The sequence below is a fragment of the Acanthopagrus latus genome, chromosome 8, assembly GCF_904848185.1.
Source record: "Acanthopagrus latus isolate v.2019 chromosome 8, fAcaLat1.1, whole genome shotgun sequence".
NCBI lineage: Eukaryota > Metazoa > Chordata > Actinopteri > Spariformes > Sparidae > Acanthopagrus > Acanthopagrus latus.
This window is the reverse complement of record NC_051046.1, coordinates 11,821,060-11,840,970: the sequence shown is the minus strand read 5'-3', so window position 1 is coordinate 11,840,970 and position 19,911 is coordinate 11,821,060. Positions and strand designations below refer to the sequence as shown.

The following is a 19,911-nucleotide window of genomic DNA, read 5'->3' as shown; positions in this document are numbered from 1 at the left end:
CAACAGCACCCAGACGATGGGTAATGTGGGGCAACAGAGATAATGTTAATAACGACGTAATGAAATGGGACGGATGACTCATTTGATGCTATCACACACCTGGAGCATCAAAGGGCAGAAGTGTGCAGAGGGAAGTCCTTCACATTTTGAGTTTTTAAGCCGGGCTCTGTGCCACAGTGACCTTTCTGTCTGATCCTCAATGCTTTCTCATTGTCATTCTCATCCCTGCTTCTACATCAATTCCCAGAAACCTCACATTCCCCTTCTTCCAGCTCACCATCCTGTTAGAGTGTGTCTGTGTGTGTCACTGGAACAGGGACGATCAGATTGAAGGCTTTGGCTTGTGGGAAGACGGACTTAGTTGAAATGAAAATGATCCACAAAAAATGTTTAAGTATTGTGAAATATTATAAGTAATCCTGTCTTTTCAATCTGCTTCTGAATTTGTTGTCGAGTGTGTCAGCATTTCAGCTGGCTCTCGAAGGACGGGTAGAATTGTTTCATTTAATTGAAATGATCCACATGTGTCAGAGGGTTTTCATCACAGCCGAGAGGATAGAGGTAAATTTGATTTGAGAGCTTCTTCGGTCGGGGCGGTGAATCCAGTGTTTGATGTTGCCTCCCTGTCACCAGGAGGACAGATAAGGGGATTCTGCACATACCTGTTGCCCCTGCTGCCACTGTATAAATGGCAGCCTACGATGCTTTCAGCCGGACACACACACACACACGCACACACACACACTCTTTGGTTGGCTCTCAAGATGAGCCACGGTCAGCCCCATGGTCAGCTCCTTCGAGTGTGATTTAATTTTCTCTCAACCAGAAGTGATTTCAGTTGAAGAGTTGTAAGGTTCTAGATGGACACAGCACTCATGGTAAGTTTTCCTTTATATTACACTTTTATATTTCTGTTTAATTCAAATAAAAGTTCCACAGTTCCTGAGATGTTTAATTAGAGGTGTTCTGGTTTCAGGTGTCCATCTCTCTGCTTGGACTGGCTCTCGTCCTGCTCTCTCTCCCTGAACACGCTTCACTGAGCAGAGAATTTGCCAACACATCAGGTAGGATGTCTGGCTGATTATTACTGAGGAGAGCTGCCACTGAGGAGCCTTTCTAACGGCATCCTTGTGTTTTGGGGTTTTTTTTTCAGGAACTGTGTTTTTGGGATCTGTGTTTGTGAAGGAGGCTCTTCAGAGAGCGATTGAGTTGACTGATGCTGCTTACGCTCGCACAAGTGAAAGGTAAAAATGACAAGATCATTACCCATTTATACAAGGCAGTGTGATGGCACCTAAAATAAAAATCTATAAACGTTTCCAGGGTGAAGAAGTCGCTGTCTGAAGGCGCCCTGAGACCAAGTGACCTGCTGGCTCAGTTTAAACAGATCGAAGCCAAGACCAGGACTCAGGTCTGGGCTGCAGAGCTGCTGGACAACACAGTGGAGCTGATCAGAGAGATGGTGTACACTCACACTATGGAGCAGCCCAACCCTGCTGGTACTGAACAGCAGCTTTAACACAACACATACAGAAACTGTTGATGAACCAAACTTATCTGAGATGCCAGGCTCTCATTACCCTGGCTCTCTATGTCTTTTAGACACAGATTAATGTTGTTTTAATCACATTAACACAGTCGATGGATGGTCCCAGAATCATTCCCAGAGGCTTGGTGTTACTCGTCAACTCAGAGAAAGTTAAAGCCTGCTATATCTCTGTATATATGGAAGCTGTTATTTGTTTAATTGTGTTGCTGTGTTAACTGTTCACTCCCCAAGAGCTGCTGAGTGAAGCAGACATGGAGAACCTGCTGCAGGTGACCGGCTGCTCCGCTGAGCTGCAGAGACCCAGCTGTCGCTCTGACTGTCTGTCTGAGCGCTACAGGTCCTTCACAGGAGAGTGCAACAACAGGTCAGTGCTTACAGAGATTATTATAATGAACTGAAACTAAAATAAAAACTAATGTCTGATGTGAGCTGGGACCGGTTCCAGCCCTCTGCGACCCCTCAAAGAATACGTGGTAACAGATAACAAATGAATATGAGTAAAAACTAAAATTAGATATGAAGACACATTTTACTGACATGTAAACAGGAATTGTCTTCAGTTTTAGTCTCTGTCAGTCTGGTAATAAGCATGAGGAGGCACCGCAAGTGAGCTGCCTTCATAATAGAGTGTTGAGTTCGTTCTGTAATTTGTATTCTGAACATCTTAAATTCCCCCATATTATAATAACAAAAACTAAAACTACTAACTGACCTAGTGAAAATTAAACCAAAACTAAACATTTTTAAACAATAAAAATTCAAGTAAATGAGAAAACCCATTCTGGAAACTAACTTAAACTAAAATGAACTGAAAACAAAAATAAAATACTATGCTAACTCTGGTGCTCACACAAAGAAACATGCAGTCACAGATTTTGTCCTGCCTAGAAAACATCCCAGATGGGGAGCTGCAAACATCCCGTATTCCCGCTGGCTGCCTCCGGAGTACGAGGACTCGTGGGGGACGCCCAGAGGCTGGGACCCGGAGCACACCTACCATAATGCCACTCTGCCTCCGGTAAGAGTCGAGCAGCAGCGCTCACTCATCCTTTGTCCTGTCAGCTGCTGGAGCCCCAACACTTTGTCTGTTGTCTCCAGGTGCGGCTGGTGTCTCAGGAGGTGCTGTTCACTCGCAACGACAACATCTCTCTGGACTCCACTCTGTCCCACCTGCTGGTGGAGTGGGGTCAGTGGATAGACCATGACGTGGTGCAGACGCCTCAGAGCCCCAGTACAGCCGCCTTCAGGACGGGAGCTGACTGCACCCACACCTGCAGCCGGGACACGCCCTGCTTCCCCATACAGGTGAGCTTCACCGTCAGCTGCTTCTTAGTCCAGTGTGCATTGTTTTTCTGTCCCTCCTTAACTTGTCCTTCAACCTACATGAGGTGGAGTTGCTGCAACTCTTTATTTTATTTTGAGGCTTTTCCCTCACAAAAATAAAACCTCTCCTCTCAGATCCCTTTGTCAGATCCTCGTAACGGCATCCAGAGCTGCATGCCTTTCTTCCGCTCTGCTCCCAGCTGTGTCGCTGGCGTCCTGTCTCACCGCCGCCGTGAGCAGCTCAACGCCATCACCTCCTTTGTGGATGCCAGCATGGTGTACGGCAGCTCCACCAGTCTGGCCTCGGCTCTGAGAAACCTCTCCTCTCCACTGGGCTCAATGGCCATCAACTCCCAGCACTCGGACCAGGAGCTGGCCCACATGCCGTTCCTGCCCCGCCTGCAGGCTCACCTGGACCCCTGTGGCCCTCGAAACTCCACCACCTCGAGGGCGTCAGACAGATCCAAGCGCCAGGAGAACACCACATCCTGCTTTCAAGCTGGTGAGCGAGTACGTGGAGTGAGATCTCCCTTCAGATTTGAGTGGAGCTCTTGTTCATGATTCATGCTTCACAGGTGATTCCAGAGCCAATGAACATCTGGGAATGATCGCACTGCACACGCTTTTCCTGAGAGAGCACAACCGGCTGGTCAAAGAGCTGCAGCGGCTCAACCCCCACTGGAGCCCTGACACCTTGTATCAGGAGGCGCGCAAGATCATGGGAGCCATTCATCAGGTATCACTTCAGCCAGACTTCATTCACCTCTGCCTACACAAGCATTCCCTTCACTCTGACCTTCTTCCTTTGCCTGTCCAGATCCTAACGTGGGAACACTACCTGCCGCGGGTCATCGGTGAGGGCGCCATGTCTCGTCTGATGCCGCCCTACAAGGGCTACGACCCTGAGCAGGATTCCACCATCGCTAACGTCTTCGCTACAGCTGCCTTTCGTTTTGCCCACGTCACCGTGCAGCCAGTGGTGAGCAGGCTGGGGCCAGGGTACACCGCCAACTCACAGCATCCCCCGCTGCCTCTGCATCATTCACTGTTTGCCTCCTGGAGGGTTGTGCAGGAAGGTAAAGAACGACGCTGTCAAGCATTACACTTTGATGACAGCAATTTACTAACGTTGTCTGTTTTCTTCTGGTGCATCAGGTGGTATAGACCCAGTGCTGCGGGGTCTGTTGCTGTCTCCAGCCAAGCTGCAGACTCCAGGTCAGATGATGGTGGAGGAGCTGAGAGAAAGGCTGTTTCAGGCACAGGGAGGGATGCCTCTGGACCTCGGGGCCCTCAACCTCCAGAGGGGCCGGGATCACGGCCTGCCAGGTACTAGCTTCATTACCTCTGATATCACTTGTACTTATATTGATACTACATAAATTGATGAATGCGAAATGAATGCTTTCCAAAATTAAAATTTTAATGTTAAAAGAAAAAGTGAGACGATCAAGTAAACTTAAAAAGTCAGTATGCACACCGAATCTACTTGTGTTGTGCTGTTGCTGCACGTAGAGGAGCTTCACACAGCTGCAAGAACATACAATTGAGTGCAGAGTGAACATTTTTTACATTTATAACCTTTTAATCTTATAATGAAAACAATTTCAGTTCCTCTTGTAGTGTTAGTCTTGTTTGAACTCACCTTAGACTGGGCCTCCTTGTGTTTGACTTGACTGTGTTTATTCCAGAATACTGTCTTGCTTTTGGTTGTTTGTCAAAGCAATGTAAATGCTGTTTTAATAGGAGCTATTTGCAAGGTAATTTATTATCTGGAAAAGTTCCATTCTAAAGGTGAGTCATCCATTGGCACTTGCATCATTTCCTAGTAGAGTGAGCTAACTCAGATAATAACATGCACAATTCCAACCTTCATACACCAAACAAATTCAGCTACCTGTGATGTGAAGAAAGTCTGTTGATTCCTAAACTAGTTTGACAAGAAGGAACGTACACTATATTACCAAAAGTATTCGCTCACCCATTCAAATGATCAGAATCAGGTGTTCTAATCACTTGGCCTGGCCCCAGGTGTATAAATTCAAGCACTCAGGCATGCAGACTGTGAAACAAGACATTTGTGAAAGAATGGGCCGCTCTCAGGAGCTCAGTGAATTCCAGCGTGGAACTGTCATAGGATGCCACTTGTGCAACAAATCCAGTCGTGAAATTTCCTCGCTCCTAAATATTCCACAGTCAACTGTCAGCTCTATTATAACAAAATGGAAGCGTTTGGGAACAACAGCAACTCAGCCACGAAGTGGTAGGCCACGTAAAGTGACGGAGAGGGGTCAGCGGATGCTGAAGCGCATAGTGCAAAGAGGTCGCCGACTTTCTGCACAGTCAATTGCTAGAGAGCTACAAACTTCATGTGACCTTCAGATTAGCCCAAGTACAGTACGCAGAGAGCTTCATGGAATGGGTTTCCATGGCCGAGCAGCTGCAGCCAAGCCACACATCACCAAGTGCAATGCAAGGCGTCGGATGCAATGGTGTAAAGCACGCCGTCACTGGCCTCTAGAGCAGTGGAGACGCGTTCTCTGGAGTGATGAATCACGCTTTTCCATCTGGCAATCTGATGGACGAGTCTGGGTTTGGAGGTTGCCAGGAGAACGGTACATTTCAGATTGCATTGTGCCAACTGTGAAATTTGGTGGAGGAGGAATTATGGTATGGGGTTGTTTTTCAGGAGCTGGGCTTGGCCCCTTAGTTCCAGTGAAAGGAACATTGAATGCTTCAGGATACCAAAACATTTTGGACAATTCCATGCTCCCAACCTTGTGGGAACAGTTTGGAGCGGGCCCCTTCCTCTTCCAACATGACTGTGCACCAGTGCACAAAGCAAGGTCCATAAAGACGTGGATGACAGAGTCTGGTGTGGATGAACTTGACTGGCCTGCACAGAGTCCTGACCTGAACCCGATAGAACACCTTTGGGATGAATTAGAGCGGAGACTGAGAGCCAGGCCTTCTCGACCAACATCAGTGTGTGACCTCACCAATGCGCTTTTGGAAGAATGGTCAAAAATTCCTATAAACACTCTCCTCAACCTTGTGGACAGTCTTCCCAGAAGAGTTGAAGCTGTAATAGCTGCAAAAGGTGGACCGACATCATATTGAATTCTATGAGTTAGGAATGGGATGGCACTTCAGTTCATAGAATGAGTAAAGGCAGGTGAGCGAATACTTTTGGTAATATAGTGTATGTGTGGTAATTAGCACTCCAGATCCCTGCAAGTCAAGTCTAATCTCTCGTTGGGGTTTCAATGTGGTCAGTAGATGATGGCCCAAACAAAAGCTTCATGGAGTCAAGGCCCTGCACACCCACACAGATGTTTTGTGCAGACCTCTGCTCAGGTAGAGGCTGGGTGGAGCTCTTCTGGGAAACAATGGGCACGCTCCAACACACAGCTGGCACCGAGCCGTTTGGAGCCGGTCGGGTGTAGTTTCCATGGCACACTGTAATTACAAACATGTACCAACAGCCGACTGATATCTCTGCCAACACTTATGCCAACACAACATCAGAATTACAAGGATACCAATCAAGCACACACTGTTGCTGCCCACACAGTCCTGAGAAGAAATATAATCAGGCAAAATAAGTGGGTGCGCCATGGGTAAATATATAGCCCCTGCTGTTGTACAGTGTGTAGCCATTCGCCTGAAAAAGTAATAATTTATGTCATTTAAGTGCTATAATTTATTTTGATGTTTACTAAATGTGAGGTTTGTTTCACGTAATTGAAAACCTGTTATTTAGTGCTCAGTCCTCTGTCTGTCCCGTCTCTACACATCAGGATATGGCTCATGGAGAAGGTTCTGCAGCCTCTCTGTTCCCAACACGACATCAGAGCTGGCCGAGATTCTGAGCAACTTCACTTTAGCTCACAAATTCCAGCTCCTGTACGGGACGCCGCACAACATCGACGTGTGGGTGGGGGCCATCTCTGAGCCCGCTCTGCCCGGAGGTCGAGTCGGACCACTCCTGTCCTGCCTGCTGGCGAGACAGTTCAGAGCACTGAGAGACGGGGACAGGTAAAACTAAATCCGGATTCAGAACTATGAATGTTATCGTGCAAGAAGAGAAATCAAACTGTTCTTCTTCCTCTCCTGAGGTTCTGGTGGGAAAGAGAAAGTGTTTTCACCGGCCCGCAGAGGAGACACCTCCACGGCGTCTCTCTGTCCCGCATCATTTGTGACAACAGCCACATCACTCATGTCCCTGCAAACCCGTTCTCACGCACCGAGAGACCAGAGGATATGCTGGCCTGTTCACACCCGCTCATCCCCCACCTGGACCTCAGCCCATGGAAAGAACCGGACACGGGTAAGAAAGTGAAAAAGAAGAATTTGACATCAGGTTTGTTGTGTTGTCATGTCTCCCTGCCTGACCTCTCCTCCAGATCCCAGCTGTGGTCCGATACCCAGGATTCAATCGGGCTACTCTCTGCTGTGCAACTCTGTGATTCTATATCAGTGTCACTCTGGATTCAAGCTGCTGGGATCTTCATCTGTCAGGTGTGATCCAGACAGCCAACAGTGGAGCCCCAAACCCCCAACATGTCAAGGTACAGAGCCTGGACTAGGCCCAGGTGACCTGAGCGGAGTATATATTGAGGATCAGTACATCACGAAATGTTTTATGTCTGTAAAATCACAACAGAAGTCACTCCTCAAACCACTAAGGTCCATTGGAGCTGAATTGTAGATACTAAAGTAATTTTTTTCTGAGCCCTTTAATGACTTCTCATCCGAAACTTGAGATACAAAGTGGGAAAACTCTCCTCTGCTCAGGAGGACCATGTGTTGCAATCCAAAACTACTGAATAAATCGTGAGGTTAAATTGCTCTGTTAACCTTTTCCCAGAATGTTACCTGTTTTTCATCATTGGTTTCATCAACACAGTTGGATCATGTCTCTACTATATATTCCAAACATATGATTTCACTAAAAGATTAACAGTAATTGTGACTAATCTCTCCGTCCAATCAGATACAGAATGCGTGTATGCCTGATTTGTTGCAGATATCAATGAATGTGAAGACCAAACTTCTCCCTGCCCACAAAACCTGGAGTGTCTCAACACACCTGGTTCATTTATTTGCTCAGGTTGGTTCACACATTTTCTGCCTGTTTGATAATTAGTGCTTTACTGTGAAGCCCTTTGTAACTTTTGTTTTGAAAGGTAGCATGAAAATCAAAGGGACCAATACAACATATTTTCATCTTTATCTGTAGTGCCATTTCTCCATCCAGATTGTTTTGGCATGAGTTTCCTAGTTTTAGAGATCTAATTTAATGCAACTAGATGGAACTTGACTTGTGGTGCTCAAAGCGCCAAATCAATTCACCTTAAAAACTAAACAGTAGTGTGTCGTTCCCTTTCCAAAAGTCATGACCCATTTACCCAGGATAATCCACAGAGCGGTTTCACGTAGGAACTATTTCCTTTCTACCAAACTACACCTACCAACTGTATCACAAAATGCAAAAGGAATTGTGCATCTAAGCATGAAACAGAGGCTTGTGTCAGTGGAAGCCCATTTCCAAAGATGGATTGAATAAAATAGAAAAAAAAAAAGATTTCCCATGCAGATAGCGTCAAAACTCTGCAACTCTCATCAAAACAATCTAGATGATTATTTATCCATCTTTTGAGGTGACTGCCCCTTTATTCTTTCCTCACATTGCTGAGATATTTAAAAATTTGGAACATTTAAGTGTTATTGACTTATGTTCTTCTGTTTGTGTGCATCGATCCAGAACCGTCCTCGCTGTCCGCCATCTCTGTCGTCACTGCGGTGATAGTGGTGATTGGTGGTGTGGCGGCGCTGCTGCTGCTGCTGCTCTGTTACCGCAGGTCAGTCACTGAAGGCAGAAGTCAATTTAATGGACTGTTGACTATAGGGCCGAAAAATAGGGCGAAATTCTGTAGGTGGCCCTGATCAGTTCACAAAACACACCAACATATACATACACAAGGAGAAAAATGTTCTGTAAATATGTAATTTAAATTTAAATAATAATATAAACTCGAATATGAATAACTTAATATCTCTTTTGCAGATATTTTCCAAAGAAAGAAGAGTTGGGGAATGCTGCATGTTGCCAAGCGAAAAGTTAAGAGTTTGGTCAGTTTTTGTTCTGATATTCCTGTATGTCATGTGAACAGTATCTGACTATCCTCAATATATTTGCAACCTAAAATAATCATCTGTGAACTTTCTTCACCTGTTTTTATTTTGTTTTGTTTATTTATGTTGATGCCATATCACACTACAGCTGAACAAATCATTATTACCCCTGTGGTTAGTGTGCTTATATCGTACGATGTTCTCTGACTACACATTATGTTACTGACCAGTCTCCCTCATTAAATACAAGTCAAAGATGAGGTCATGAAAAACAAAATAACAAGCTTGCATAAGTCCTTTCAATCCGGAAACTAAAATCTTACTGGAATGTCAGCTCCAAAAACAGATTTTCATACCATAAAAATCCCTCTGAGCGGGATCTGGTCTCAATATCCCTGTGACTGATTCCTGCACACAAACCTGTTAGGCAGCTCTGTGTGTGTCATTGTATCGAGGGGCACCAGGCTGTTCCAGGCAGCGATCTTATAATCTAAAGCCAAATCAGTGTCGTGCTCTGAGAGAAATAGGTCTCTGTGTCATCCGGTTGTACTGGTTGTAGAATGAATCACGGCGATGAGTCATCGTTCCCAATCTTCAGTTTAAAATGTACATAAGACCAAAAAAACAGCATCAAAGTCAGACCAGCTAATCCATTTATCTGCTGCCAGATAAAACACACACAGTACAAAGGAGATTTAATCAGGCTACAATGGTGGTCTTTAATGGCGTGTTTACACTGGAAGACACAGTTGATTATCAGTACACTGAGGTTAGAAACCTCGAAGCCCTAAAGAAGGCTAAGAAGCAGTTATTGCACTTTCTGACACAATATTCTTCATTTTTACCTTCAACAGAAGCTTTCTGTAAAAAATGGCCATTATGAATATTAAATCTACACTATGAGGTACAATCAGTATACATTGCATAATATGGCTATGTACTGCATTCATGCAAAGTCATTTATGGCTTTTTCTGTACGTACAGACGTTCATTGCAGACGTGCAAAACTACAGTTGTGCATATTGTGATCACCTGTATTAAAGCTTTTTTATTCTCGAACTATATTGTGAATCTGTTGCTATGTGAGCTCGGTTGTGTCAACACTAACTTGTGATTAATGTATCTGGTCATTAAAGCAACAATGTATTACCTCCTGAAGAAAGACAGTTAGTTGATCGCTGAGTCTCATCTCCAGGTCATCAAACACGAATCAGTGTTCAAAGTGTCTGTATTTGTTGATTTGAAGATGGGACTCATCAATTAGCCATCTTTCTCCAGGAAGTTACATTCTAAGGGCTTTTCCACTGCCACTTTTGACGGTGCCGAGTCAAACCGAGCCGAGTCTCTGAGTGTTCAGCTCCCAGTAATTTTGTAGCTTCTTACTGAATCTCTGTGGATGAAATTTAAATTCTGTTCAGTATTTCACTGTTTAATAAAGTCAAGTTAAATTACTGCTGGTCAAAACCCAACATTTCCTGACTTTGCTGCTTCATAACAAAAGCTTTTAAAATGACTAAATAGACTTTTAATGTGAAAAAATGTATAGGAAATGAAATGTGTTTGTCTGCTCTTTTATTCAATAGTACTGCGGGGAGCAATTACGCTGCATTAATGGACGATGTTTTGCTTTTTATCACTCTGTTTCACCTTTAAACAACACACTGACAGCTATTTCCTGTATTTGAGTGACAAGGAGGAGCAAATGTACGGGTCATGTAAGTCATGAAATATGCATCACAAATATGTTACCATCAACCCAATGTTTACCTTCGTCTGCCATGTTTCAGCATCAAATGAAGTCAACTCGGCAACTCGTACCAAATTTTCTCAGACTGAGTTGTTGCTCCAATCAAGACAAGCTCACCCATTAGTTGAAGACCTAATAGCCCTGTTGAAGTGGAAATGTAAATCCCTTTCCAATGAGCAGACGTGCTGAGTCAAGTCGAACCAGCACTTCTGTTTGGAAAAACCCCTATATGTCGCTTTAAGTAAGGCTAGGCTAGCATCAAGCTGGTCCTTTCAAAAGGCTGCAGCTGTTACGTTTGTGTTTTTTGTACAAGGCAACGAGAACAGGAAGTGCAGGAGTGGACCAACTGCTGAGACAAAAACTCTCGTCTGGTGTTTGAGCTGATGAGCATCATATTTATGTAAAAATAAAGAAAACAAACCAAATAATTGGTGAAAACTTGGTGGAACTAAGACATTACATATGTAATACTTGAGGTAAGAGACAGCTCTACTCTCTAGACTGCTTTCATCTCACTTTGTGCTCCTCTTTTCATCAGACCAATGCCTGAAATATGACACATAGAATCTACTGTATTAACATGAGACTCCACCGGGGAGGTACAGAAACATCTCTCCTCATCTGCAGTCAAGCATGTCATTTCTACTTCAATCTGTCTATCTGTGCTGGTTTAATTCTTTGTCTTATTGCATAAAGGTGAACAGTTTCTTCTTCCCTTGTTGATTGACTTCTGCTGCAGCACTATAATGCTGCACAACCTCTGCTACTAAAACTGATCTATGACCTGTTTGTTACCACAGTTTAACCCTGACCAGGACCTTTAATAATCCTGGTCCTGGGATCTCTCTGTCCTGCTGTGTGTTTCAGAGGACTGTCAGGTCCTCTAGCATTGGTCAGTGAGGTAGAAACCCAACTTGGCCACAGTCATCTCTCTGCGGAGACGCATCACCTCCCAGAACATCTGCTCCGCTGGACAGAGAGATAACAAGAGGTACAACATGTCAGCTGCCCCGAATGAAACCCTTGTTGGAAAATCAAAGGAGGCTGAACAAAAATGATGAAAAAAGAGTTTAGTGTTAACTTACCATCATGTCTCACCAGGCCCTGCTGTATGTAGCGGATGTAAGTAAAGAAGTTGCAAACAGCCGTGATCTAGAAAAACAAGGTCACATGTAACAGAAGTTAACAGTAGTAACAGCAGTGTATCAAATGAAGGTTACAGAGATAAAGCAATAGTTACCCGTGCTCGGCTGGAAGGAGAGATGTAATAGTAGCTCCCTTTGTCGCCAAGTTTAATGCGATGTCGGCAAAGGCGCGACATGCCACTTAATGCACATTTCCTACAAATAGAGAAGGATCAGCTGTCAGAAAACAGCTACAAAATGTGGATACACAGTGATTTAACACACGAAACAGTGAACGAGTCACATCCAATGAAAGCTTGGTTTGAACAACGACTGAATGAGTGAGACCACACAAAGGGGAAGTGCACAATCAGAGAAAGTTAGTGACTGGAAGAGGAAAAGTTTCACAGTTTCATTAACAGACACCAGACACATGCAGATCAGTCATTTGTTAGTGAAATGTTGACAAGTGCTTGGTTCCCGAGAGGACTTACGTCTCTATTGCTGCTCTAAAGCCACTGGAAGAAAAAGATTTTTTAAATCAGACAGTGATTAGATATGTGCCCACTGATTGAACCCCTCTGAGATAAGACTGAAAAACCTCTGGCTACGACTACTTACAGCAGTGAGAAACCAAATATAAGTAAGAGTGGATTTTCAGTGATGACTATGCCATTGTTTAGAAGTGAATGGTGAAAGAGCGGAAAGGTGATCATTGATCTGTAAACGTGATAACTCACTTAGGCCCGCCACACTCTATAGCTGAGGCTTTGACCATCGGTAACGCTGACATGGCCACAGGCTCGATAGTCAAAGAGTTGTTTTCGACGGCGCTCTGCACCAGCTGTGACAGCTGTGGAGAAAAGTAATCAATAAGGTTAATATAACTTCACACAGTGAAATATAACATGCAGTGTTTATGTGAAGATGCAGTGAGATTCTGGCCTCGGATCTATTGAAGGAGAGGCAGGGTCCGATGTCTTCTCTGTAGATGCGGCTCAGGAAGGCGGAGGAACGCTCAAGACTTGGATTCTCCTTCCACATTAAAAACTCTGCATACAGAACGGAGTCCATCTGCAAGAAGAAAACAGTCCGTCACACATGATGGGACAACTAAATGCAACTAATGTGAAAATATTTCACAGGTTAAGTGAAAACTTGTTATCTGCAGGTGGCGCTAGAGAAAATGTCAACAAAACGATTAGGATCCACCCTGAACTCTAAAACCATTTGATAGCATTCGTGCAACAAAAGCTAAATAGTGAAATAATTCAGTCTACAAAGTGTTCAACAGACCAACATTGTAGAGCCACATAGTAACCATGGCAACAAATCATGGTTAGATAATATAAACTGTGAAAGTGGAATAAAGAGGCTGTGCATTTACTTTTCTACTTGTGCCTCCATGAATCTCCACAGTGAAGATTTGGTTCCTGCTGCGTACTTGTGGCTGTTTAAAGAGCTGTGCTAATGTTGCTACTCTCCAGTGAAGATGGTCTGGCATTAGAAGAACAAACTCTTTCCAAAACCAGACAGAAGTGATAACACACTGTTTTGTAAGTCATAAACACATGAAATATTGTATTTCGCTAATAAACTAGTGACAGGATCAAACATTAAAATCAAGTATTAACTAGCGAGCTGTTTTAAAAAAGATTAGCTGGACATATCAAGTCCATCACAGCAACACTGAAAACAGAGGCACCACGTTTATGTTACTCACTGAGTTTTCCAAACAATAAAATGACTGACAATACAATACAATACAATTCTCCCAAGAGAACCAGTGTATTATTATCACTTTGTGCTCTGGGGGCAGGAAAAACCTACTCATTGTCCCATACAAGGCCAAAAGTACAAAAAACAGATCCAGCTGCCAGCAGCTAAAGGCCAGTCATAGAGATGCAGTTACCTGTCTGCCGTCAATGTCTAGCCCCTCCCCCTGCTCCTGCCAGTAATGGTCAAAGTTCACACTGACAGACTGGCCAGGGACCAGGCAGAGTATCAGAGAGAGGAGAGCAGGGACGGCAGGCTGAGAGAGGAAGAGATACCAGAGACAGAGAGGAAGATCAAGACAGGGAGAGGTTAGTGAGAAAAGAAAAGCAAAGATACGAGTGACTGGAAACGGGAATGAGGGGCAGAAACAGAATCCAAGTTGCAGAAACATACTTGAAGGAGAAGAGAGGCACATGTGCAAACACCATATAGGTTACCTCTCGGTCCTCTTTGGCCGCAGGCTGAATGGAAACAGAGGACGGTTCTGGTTTTCCAATTGAGGATGGAAAGGCACCGCTCATGCTCTTGTTGCGGACGTGGCCCCCGACATGTTTGTACGCTCCCCTGGTGCCTGAAGACTGCAGCTGTGGATGCAACTGGCGGTTCGGTGAGGAAGGTGTTGATGTCAACACCAGAGTCTTGAGCGCTGTCACCTCTGCTTGCAGAACGTCAATCTGGGTGTTAGACCCAGAAGAAGAAGTGAGACAAAAAGTTAAGAGGCTGATGTGCTTCTGTTGTTGTCTTCAAAACAACTTAGTAGAGCAGCCCCAGAGTGCAATTCAAAAATAGGTAGGTGCTGTGAAGGAATTTTAACGGGACAAAGGGTCATGAAGTATTACCTGATGGAGAACAGAACTTTAGAGAAACAACATCACACACCTTTCCCTGAGCCTCCTTCAGTTGTTTTTCTGCTCCCGCTTGTTTGACGTTAGCTTCATGCACCATCTTGTGAGCTTCCTGTCGAGAAGAAGATTGAAACATCAACACAAGGTTAAAACACTTAACAGTCTCTATAAATAAAGTTGTAAAAAGAAAAATGGTTTCAACATCTTGTTTTAGATCACTCATGTCCATTTGCTTGTTGGTTGGTTTGTCAGCAGGATTACACACATTGAACACACTGAAAGTATTTTTCACATCTGTTTTGTATAGATTCCTTCATAGTATAAATTATCATTGCAGCTCTGCGGCCAGAAAAACCAAACAATGAGCCACAAGAGGTTTAATGCTTTGTAAAGCTGAGGGAAACTGAAGAGTCCAGTAGCTTGTCAGCATGAGTGAGCAAACCCTTTCACATGCTGTATAATCATTTGATCCAATGGTCATAAAATATAACTCTGATATGTGCAGATTTAAACTATTTGGGAAGTTTCTGTGAAGCGATACCTCATCACAATATACATTGTTTCCATACAGGGAAAAGGTTGAAACATTAGTGTTAAACCTCCACTTAATGTTTTTACTGCAAAGCAAACTGTCATTCTGATGACTTGTAATGAGGCGCAGCATTATGACACTTCCCTCATCACCAGGGTCAAACCCACGTATCATAATTACAGTGCACTCCGCAGAGAGCAGTGATTACTGCTAACCTCGAACAGACTGGCAGTCAGCTCCTCCAGCTCCTGCTCCAGCTGATTCCTGACCTGCGACAGACGCTCACACTCCTTGTCCTTCAGTTTCAGTTCCTGAGATGTGCAAGAGAAACGATCACAACCACATTTACGAGGAAGGACATTTGCTTTGTCAACTTTTTTCAGGTTTTGTGTGTGTCAGCAGAAAGTAGGTTGCGACACCTTCTTGGCGGCGTCCAGCTGTTCCCTGAGGATCTCCGACCCCTTTTCTCTGATTTCTCTTTCTCTGACCTCCAGCGAGGAGCTACGGAGCCGGGAGAGGTTGCCATGGTCTCGGCCTGAGGTGGGCCCAGCCTGGCCTCCCCCCTCCACCCTGGACTCCAGCTCTGGATCAAGATCTACCAACCTTTGCAAAAGCAGAAATACAATCAGTATTGAAACTAAGGGGGAAAGGAAGGTTCTAATGATGTTGATTTAATGATGATGACTGGTGACACCACACATTGTTTTGGTTGCTAATTGGCTGCAGCTGTATTGTACACTGACCCTTACATGTACAGCCATTTTAGTTTCAGAGCGTTTGATGATGAGGATTCATAAACAGATTCACAATGTTTCAAGCATTAGGCTTTACTGACCAATAACACTGATTTTTTTTAATATGAAGTTAATTAAAATGCTTCATCAGTTTTCACACAATATTTGCCTATCATCAATGCAGACACCAGAATAGTGTCTGACAACATGAAAACTAGGGTCGACCAACGTGTTTTTTTCATGGCCAATACCGATATTGATTACTAGTAATCCAGGAGACCGATATACATTTACAGGTGTCATAAAAATCGTCTCAAAGTCCATTTTCTGCTTCTTCGTACATTCACTCCATTCATTTGATAACACTTGCAAACAGATTCTGATTATTCAGTACTGATCAACTATTGCAGAGCTAAATTACTGCATTTTTATTTTGAATTTTATCTGCAATCCGACACATGAAACACAGATACCCCAGCTCTGGGGTCTACACATTAACTACACCACTGAGTCACAGCTAATTAAAGTTATAATGTGAGAGATCAGCTGAGCTACAGACCCCGGAGAGTCCGCGGACCACAGCTTTAAACCCTCTGCTACTACATTAGCAATCTCACGTATAGTTGTAATTAAACGCGGTGCTGTTTTTCCACCAAGTTGCACAATTCGTGCGCAAGTCTGTTTGCCTACACACACGAACCAAGACTTTTAGCTAACTAGCTAATCACCATAAGCTAACAATTAGCTAACGTGACAACTTTTTGATACGAAGAGGTTTCCCCCCGGTGTCCGCCCTTACCCCTGTCAGTGTCCAGGACCGCAGATAAACCTCCCGCCCTGTCTGGGTATCTGTCAGCTTCTCCCCTCCAGTGTCCTTCGGGTGTTGTTTTTGTTGTTGTTAAGTTAATAAATAGTGTACAGCGTGAGCTAACGTTTGCTAGTTTCAGTCAAACTCAATCTCAACCGTTTAAATCACAGTCAGCGGTGGAATGCGGACGCTGACGTAGACAACCGACACATCAACAACAACAGCAGCAGCAGCAGAAGCAGCAGCCTCTTCTACTACTACTAGTGACTAAAACGATTAAGTTAAATGTCCTTCACTGCTTTTCTTCTTATTCACTGTATTCCCGTTATTCCAGACAAGGAAAAAAACCGAGTGTCCCTGCTCTGTTTCTGCGTCTTTCTCACAGGTCACATGACAGCGCATCCGCTCCCAACGCCCTGAAAACAGCCTGTCCGGTCCGGAGCCAGCAGCAGCAGCACACACACAAACACACACAAACACACACACCCCAACACATCAAGCCAGCATCCATGTGTCCGATTACTGCACTACTCCAGTACTTATCAATATCTTACTCAGGTCAAAGTACAAGTCCCAGTAGAATTAGCATCAAAGTGGAGTACCAAGAGTGAAAGTACTTATTATGCAAAATGGCCCATGGATGATATAACTACAGTAGAATACATATGCAACAACATCAGCTTAATATTTACAATATTAATGAGGCAATAATACTTACTTACATAATATTTATCTTTTCCATAACTGAATAAACAATCTGCCCTAAGAGTAAATTAAGGTCTGCACTGGTACAAGCTGGAAAGCTGGCAGGGTCTGCCAAATATAAACAAAGTTAAACAGTATGAAATTGTGTTAAGGTCACTTTGTTTATTCTGTTATTTCAGTCATGAAAACAAGGAGAGTTTGATTATTTAATGAAGATTTTCCTATTCTGATTTAAATGTCTTCCCCAAAACTATATAGTGCACATTTAAAGGATCACAGATTGGACAAATTAAAGCATGTTAACAGTTATTGGGGAGCATTTACTGCCTATCATCAAAAAATATAATGTAATAATTAATTCAATAGATTTAAAAAAATAGTAGTATTAAGCTTTTTTTTTTTTTTTTTGGCTCCAGAGGAAGCTGCATGTAACCTGATGAATTGCCCCCAGTGATGTCACTCAGTGGCTTCAAGTTGCATTGTGGATAATGTAGGCAAAGCTGTCCACTGCTCCTGCATGGTACTTGCTATGTACAGTTTAAAAACAAATTATCAAAACAGCCACAGACACCACCTTCTTCATTCCACACCTTTTTCTTATTCTTCAAAACCTGGAGACTTGATTACCCACAATGCATTTTATCCACTGAGTGACATCACTGAAGTTAATTTATCAAATTACATGCAGCTTCCTCTGGAGCCTCAAAAGACTTCATACTACTTTTTGACAAGTGCAGTAGTCCTGTACATGTACTTAGTTACATTCCACTACTTGGTCACAGGTCTTTGAGAAACAAAATTTAAGAGACATTTTTTGTTTGTTTTTCTTTTATTAAAATCATGTCATCATCAATATCATTCAGGCTCTACTAACCACACAAAAGAGCATCTGTGCAACTCTCATATTACAGTAATTCACCCTGACGCTATACAAATTCACTTTAGCCACCTTAATATAATCATGATAAAGCAGCAGGCTGCTTTGACAAGGACTTCTCTCTCTTCTCTCATTTCCTGTTGGCTCTCTACAGTACTTTATAATGAAGGAAAAAATTAAAACCAAAACAAGTCCTGATCTCACCCTGCAGTCAGCCCACAGATTGAAAACATGCCTGATCATGTGGTTGTCTGTGAACATGTTGCGTGTTCCAGCCACAGTTCCTCCGCCCTTTTACTACTTTTGACTGACGGCTGTGGAATAAAATTTCCATGTTAAACAAGCCATAGATAAAATCATGTATTGTTGAGTTAAGCCAGTGACTCAGTATAGACCTTTGTAAGGTAGTTTACATACTGACCTGTCCAACTGTCTTCTACCTCAATGTGATGGTCACAGGTGACAACAGCATTTTTCATTTCAGTCAGTAGAATTCGTGAGCAACTGATTAGTTCTCCACAATGATAATTGATTAAATTCATTTGTGTGTTTTGAAAGATAAAAAGTTTAGACTATAGGATCCCAGTTTTCTTAATGCAAGTATTGCGTGCTTTCTTTACTCCTCAATGAAAAAAACATAATTTTGGGTGGTTGTGGACAAAATAAGACACTTAAAGATGTCATCTTGGACTCTGGGAACTGACAATGTGCAAAATTAACTGGAGGTACTAATATGATAGAAAGAGTTGAGCATTTAATGAAAAAGGTAATTATTTTATATACTGCTATTGTAGTTTCTTTTAGGGGGTTAATCAATAGTTTAATGATCGAACACTAAATTTTAGGAGACCCCTTTTTTTAACCAATAAAAAACGGTCTTGTTTATTCCATACAGGTGAGATCAAACTCATCAGGTTCTGACACTTACCGTCCAACAACGCAGCCTTTCTCCTCAGTTTCCGTGTTGGACTTGTGTCTGGATCCCAGGACGTCAGGTGTGCCGAAAAACACTGCAGAGGAATATACTGCTATTCCAGACCTCCCCGCTTTGAGGACTTCATATCCTGGGCTGGCTGTTGTTGAAGACGGTGGAGAAGAGGAAATCCGGACACTGTGAATTCCCTCAAAAGCATCCATGTCTGTCTCAGGCGATGCAGGGACTCTTCAGAAGCTAAGAGATGGCTCCATTGAAGTTACATAAAATGTGTTGAATGCCTCTCCTCCTGTTTAAATGATCCTGATTCCTGTAAAATGCAGAGAAAGAAAGAGTTACACACTGCAAACAAAGTCAAAGTCTTCGTGACCTCTGCGGTGTTTAAACTCTAACTTCCACACAGAGCTCAGGGAAGTCAGGCTCTTTCTTTGCAGGCTTTCGTGCTAAAGGAATTTCTTCCTGTGAGATATCCAGTGTAAACATTACAGCAACCTAAGATAAGATACAGTATCACACACATGATAGACTGACACTCATCCTGGATCAAAAATAATACACAGAATAGACTCACCAGATTGTTCAGAGCTGCACCAACATTCAGTAAAAACTGCTGAAACAGTGCTTTGATAATCTCAAGATTCGAGAGTTCAGCAGGTTGAAGTCAGTCCGCACTTCGCCCTGCTGCTGGTCTCCTGGTTAGACAGGAAGGGTTAAACACTAACACCTTCTGGTAAAAGTCCGGCTGTGCACATTTCTTCCAGCAGAGGGGGGTGACACACACTCTCACCTGATCGAGAGTTTTCCATGATCAAATACAGACTG

At 43.4% G+C, this 19,911-nt stretch overlaps 2 protein-coding genes across 3 annotated transcripts; one reads left to right on the top strand and one right to left on the bottom strand.

The window, feature by feature from the left end:
* The first annotated feature begins 860 nt into the window (after positions 1 to 860).
* On the top strand, positions 861 to 10,459 carry epx (eosinophil peroxidase). Its single transcript, XM_037106684.1, has 17 exons — positions 861 to 878; positions 977 to 1,064; positions 1,112 to 1,244; positions 1,324 to 1,499; positions 1,781 to 1,913; positions 2,438 to 2,567; positions 2,648 to 2,854; positions 3,008 to 3,374; positions 3,448 to 3,608; positions 3,690 to 3,948; positions 4,028 to 4,198; positions 6,670 to 6,907; positions 6,988 to 7,199; positions 7,276 to 7,440; positions 7,899 to 7,982; positions 8,637 to 8,733; positions 8,940 to 10,459. Exons 1-17 carry the CDS (start codon positions 861 to 863, stop codon positions 8,995 to 8,997), a joined length of 2,697 nt encoding a protein of 898 aa, XP_036962579.1. The 3' UTR covers positions 8,998 to 10,459.
* Positions 10,460 to 11,123: 664 nt separating this feature from the next.
* On the bottom strand, positions 11,124 to 19,785 carry rab3il1 (RAB3A interacting protein (rabin3)-like 1). 2 transcript variants are annotated; one of them, XM_037107053.1, is made up of 12 exons: positions 19,661 to 19,785; positions 19,084 to 19,399; positions 15,451 to 15,634; positions 15,247 to 15,342; positions 14,534 to 14,611; positions 14,092 to 14,328; positions 12,824 to 12,952; positions 12,619 to 12,731; positions 12,373 to 12,396; positions 11,995 to 12,094; positions 11,840 to 11,906; positions 11,124 to 11,723 (listed from the first exon to the last, which is right to left on the bottom strand). In XM_037107053.1, exons 2-12 carry the CDS (start codon positions 19,290 to 19,292, stop codon positions 11,638 to 11,640), a joined length of 1,323 nt encoding a protein of 440 aa, XP_036962948.1. In that variant the 5' UTR covers positions 19,293 to 19,399; positions 19,661 to 19,785; the 3' UTR covers positions 11,124 to 11,637. The 2 variants fall into 2 exon arrangements, with proteins under 2 accessions (XP_036962948.1, XP_036962949.1); XM_037107054.1 differs by lacking the exon at positions 12,373 to 12,396.
* Between the last annotated feature and the right edge of the window lie 126 nt (positions 19,786 to 19,911).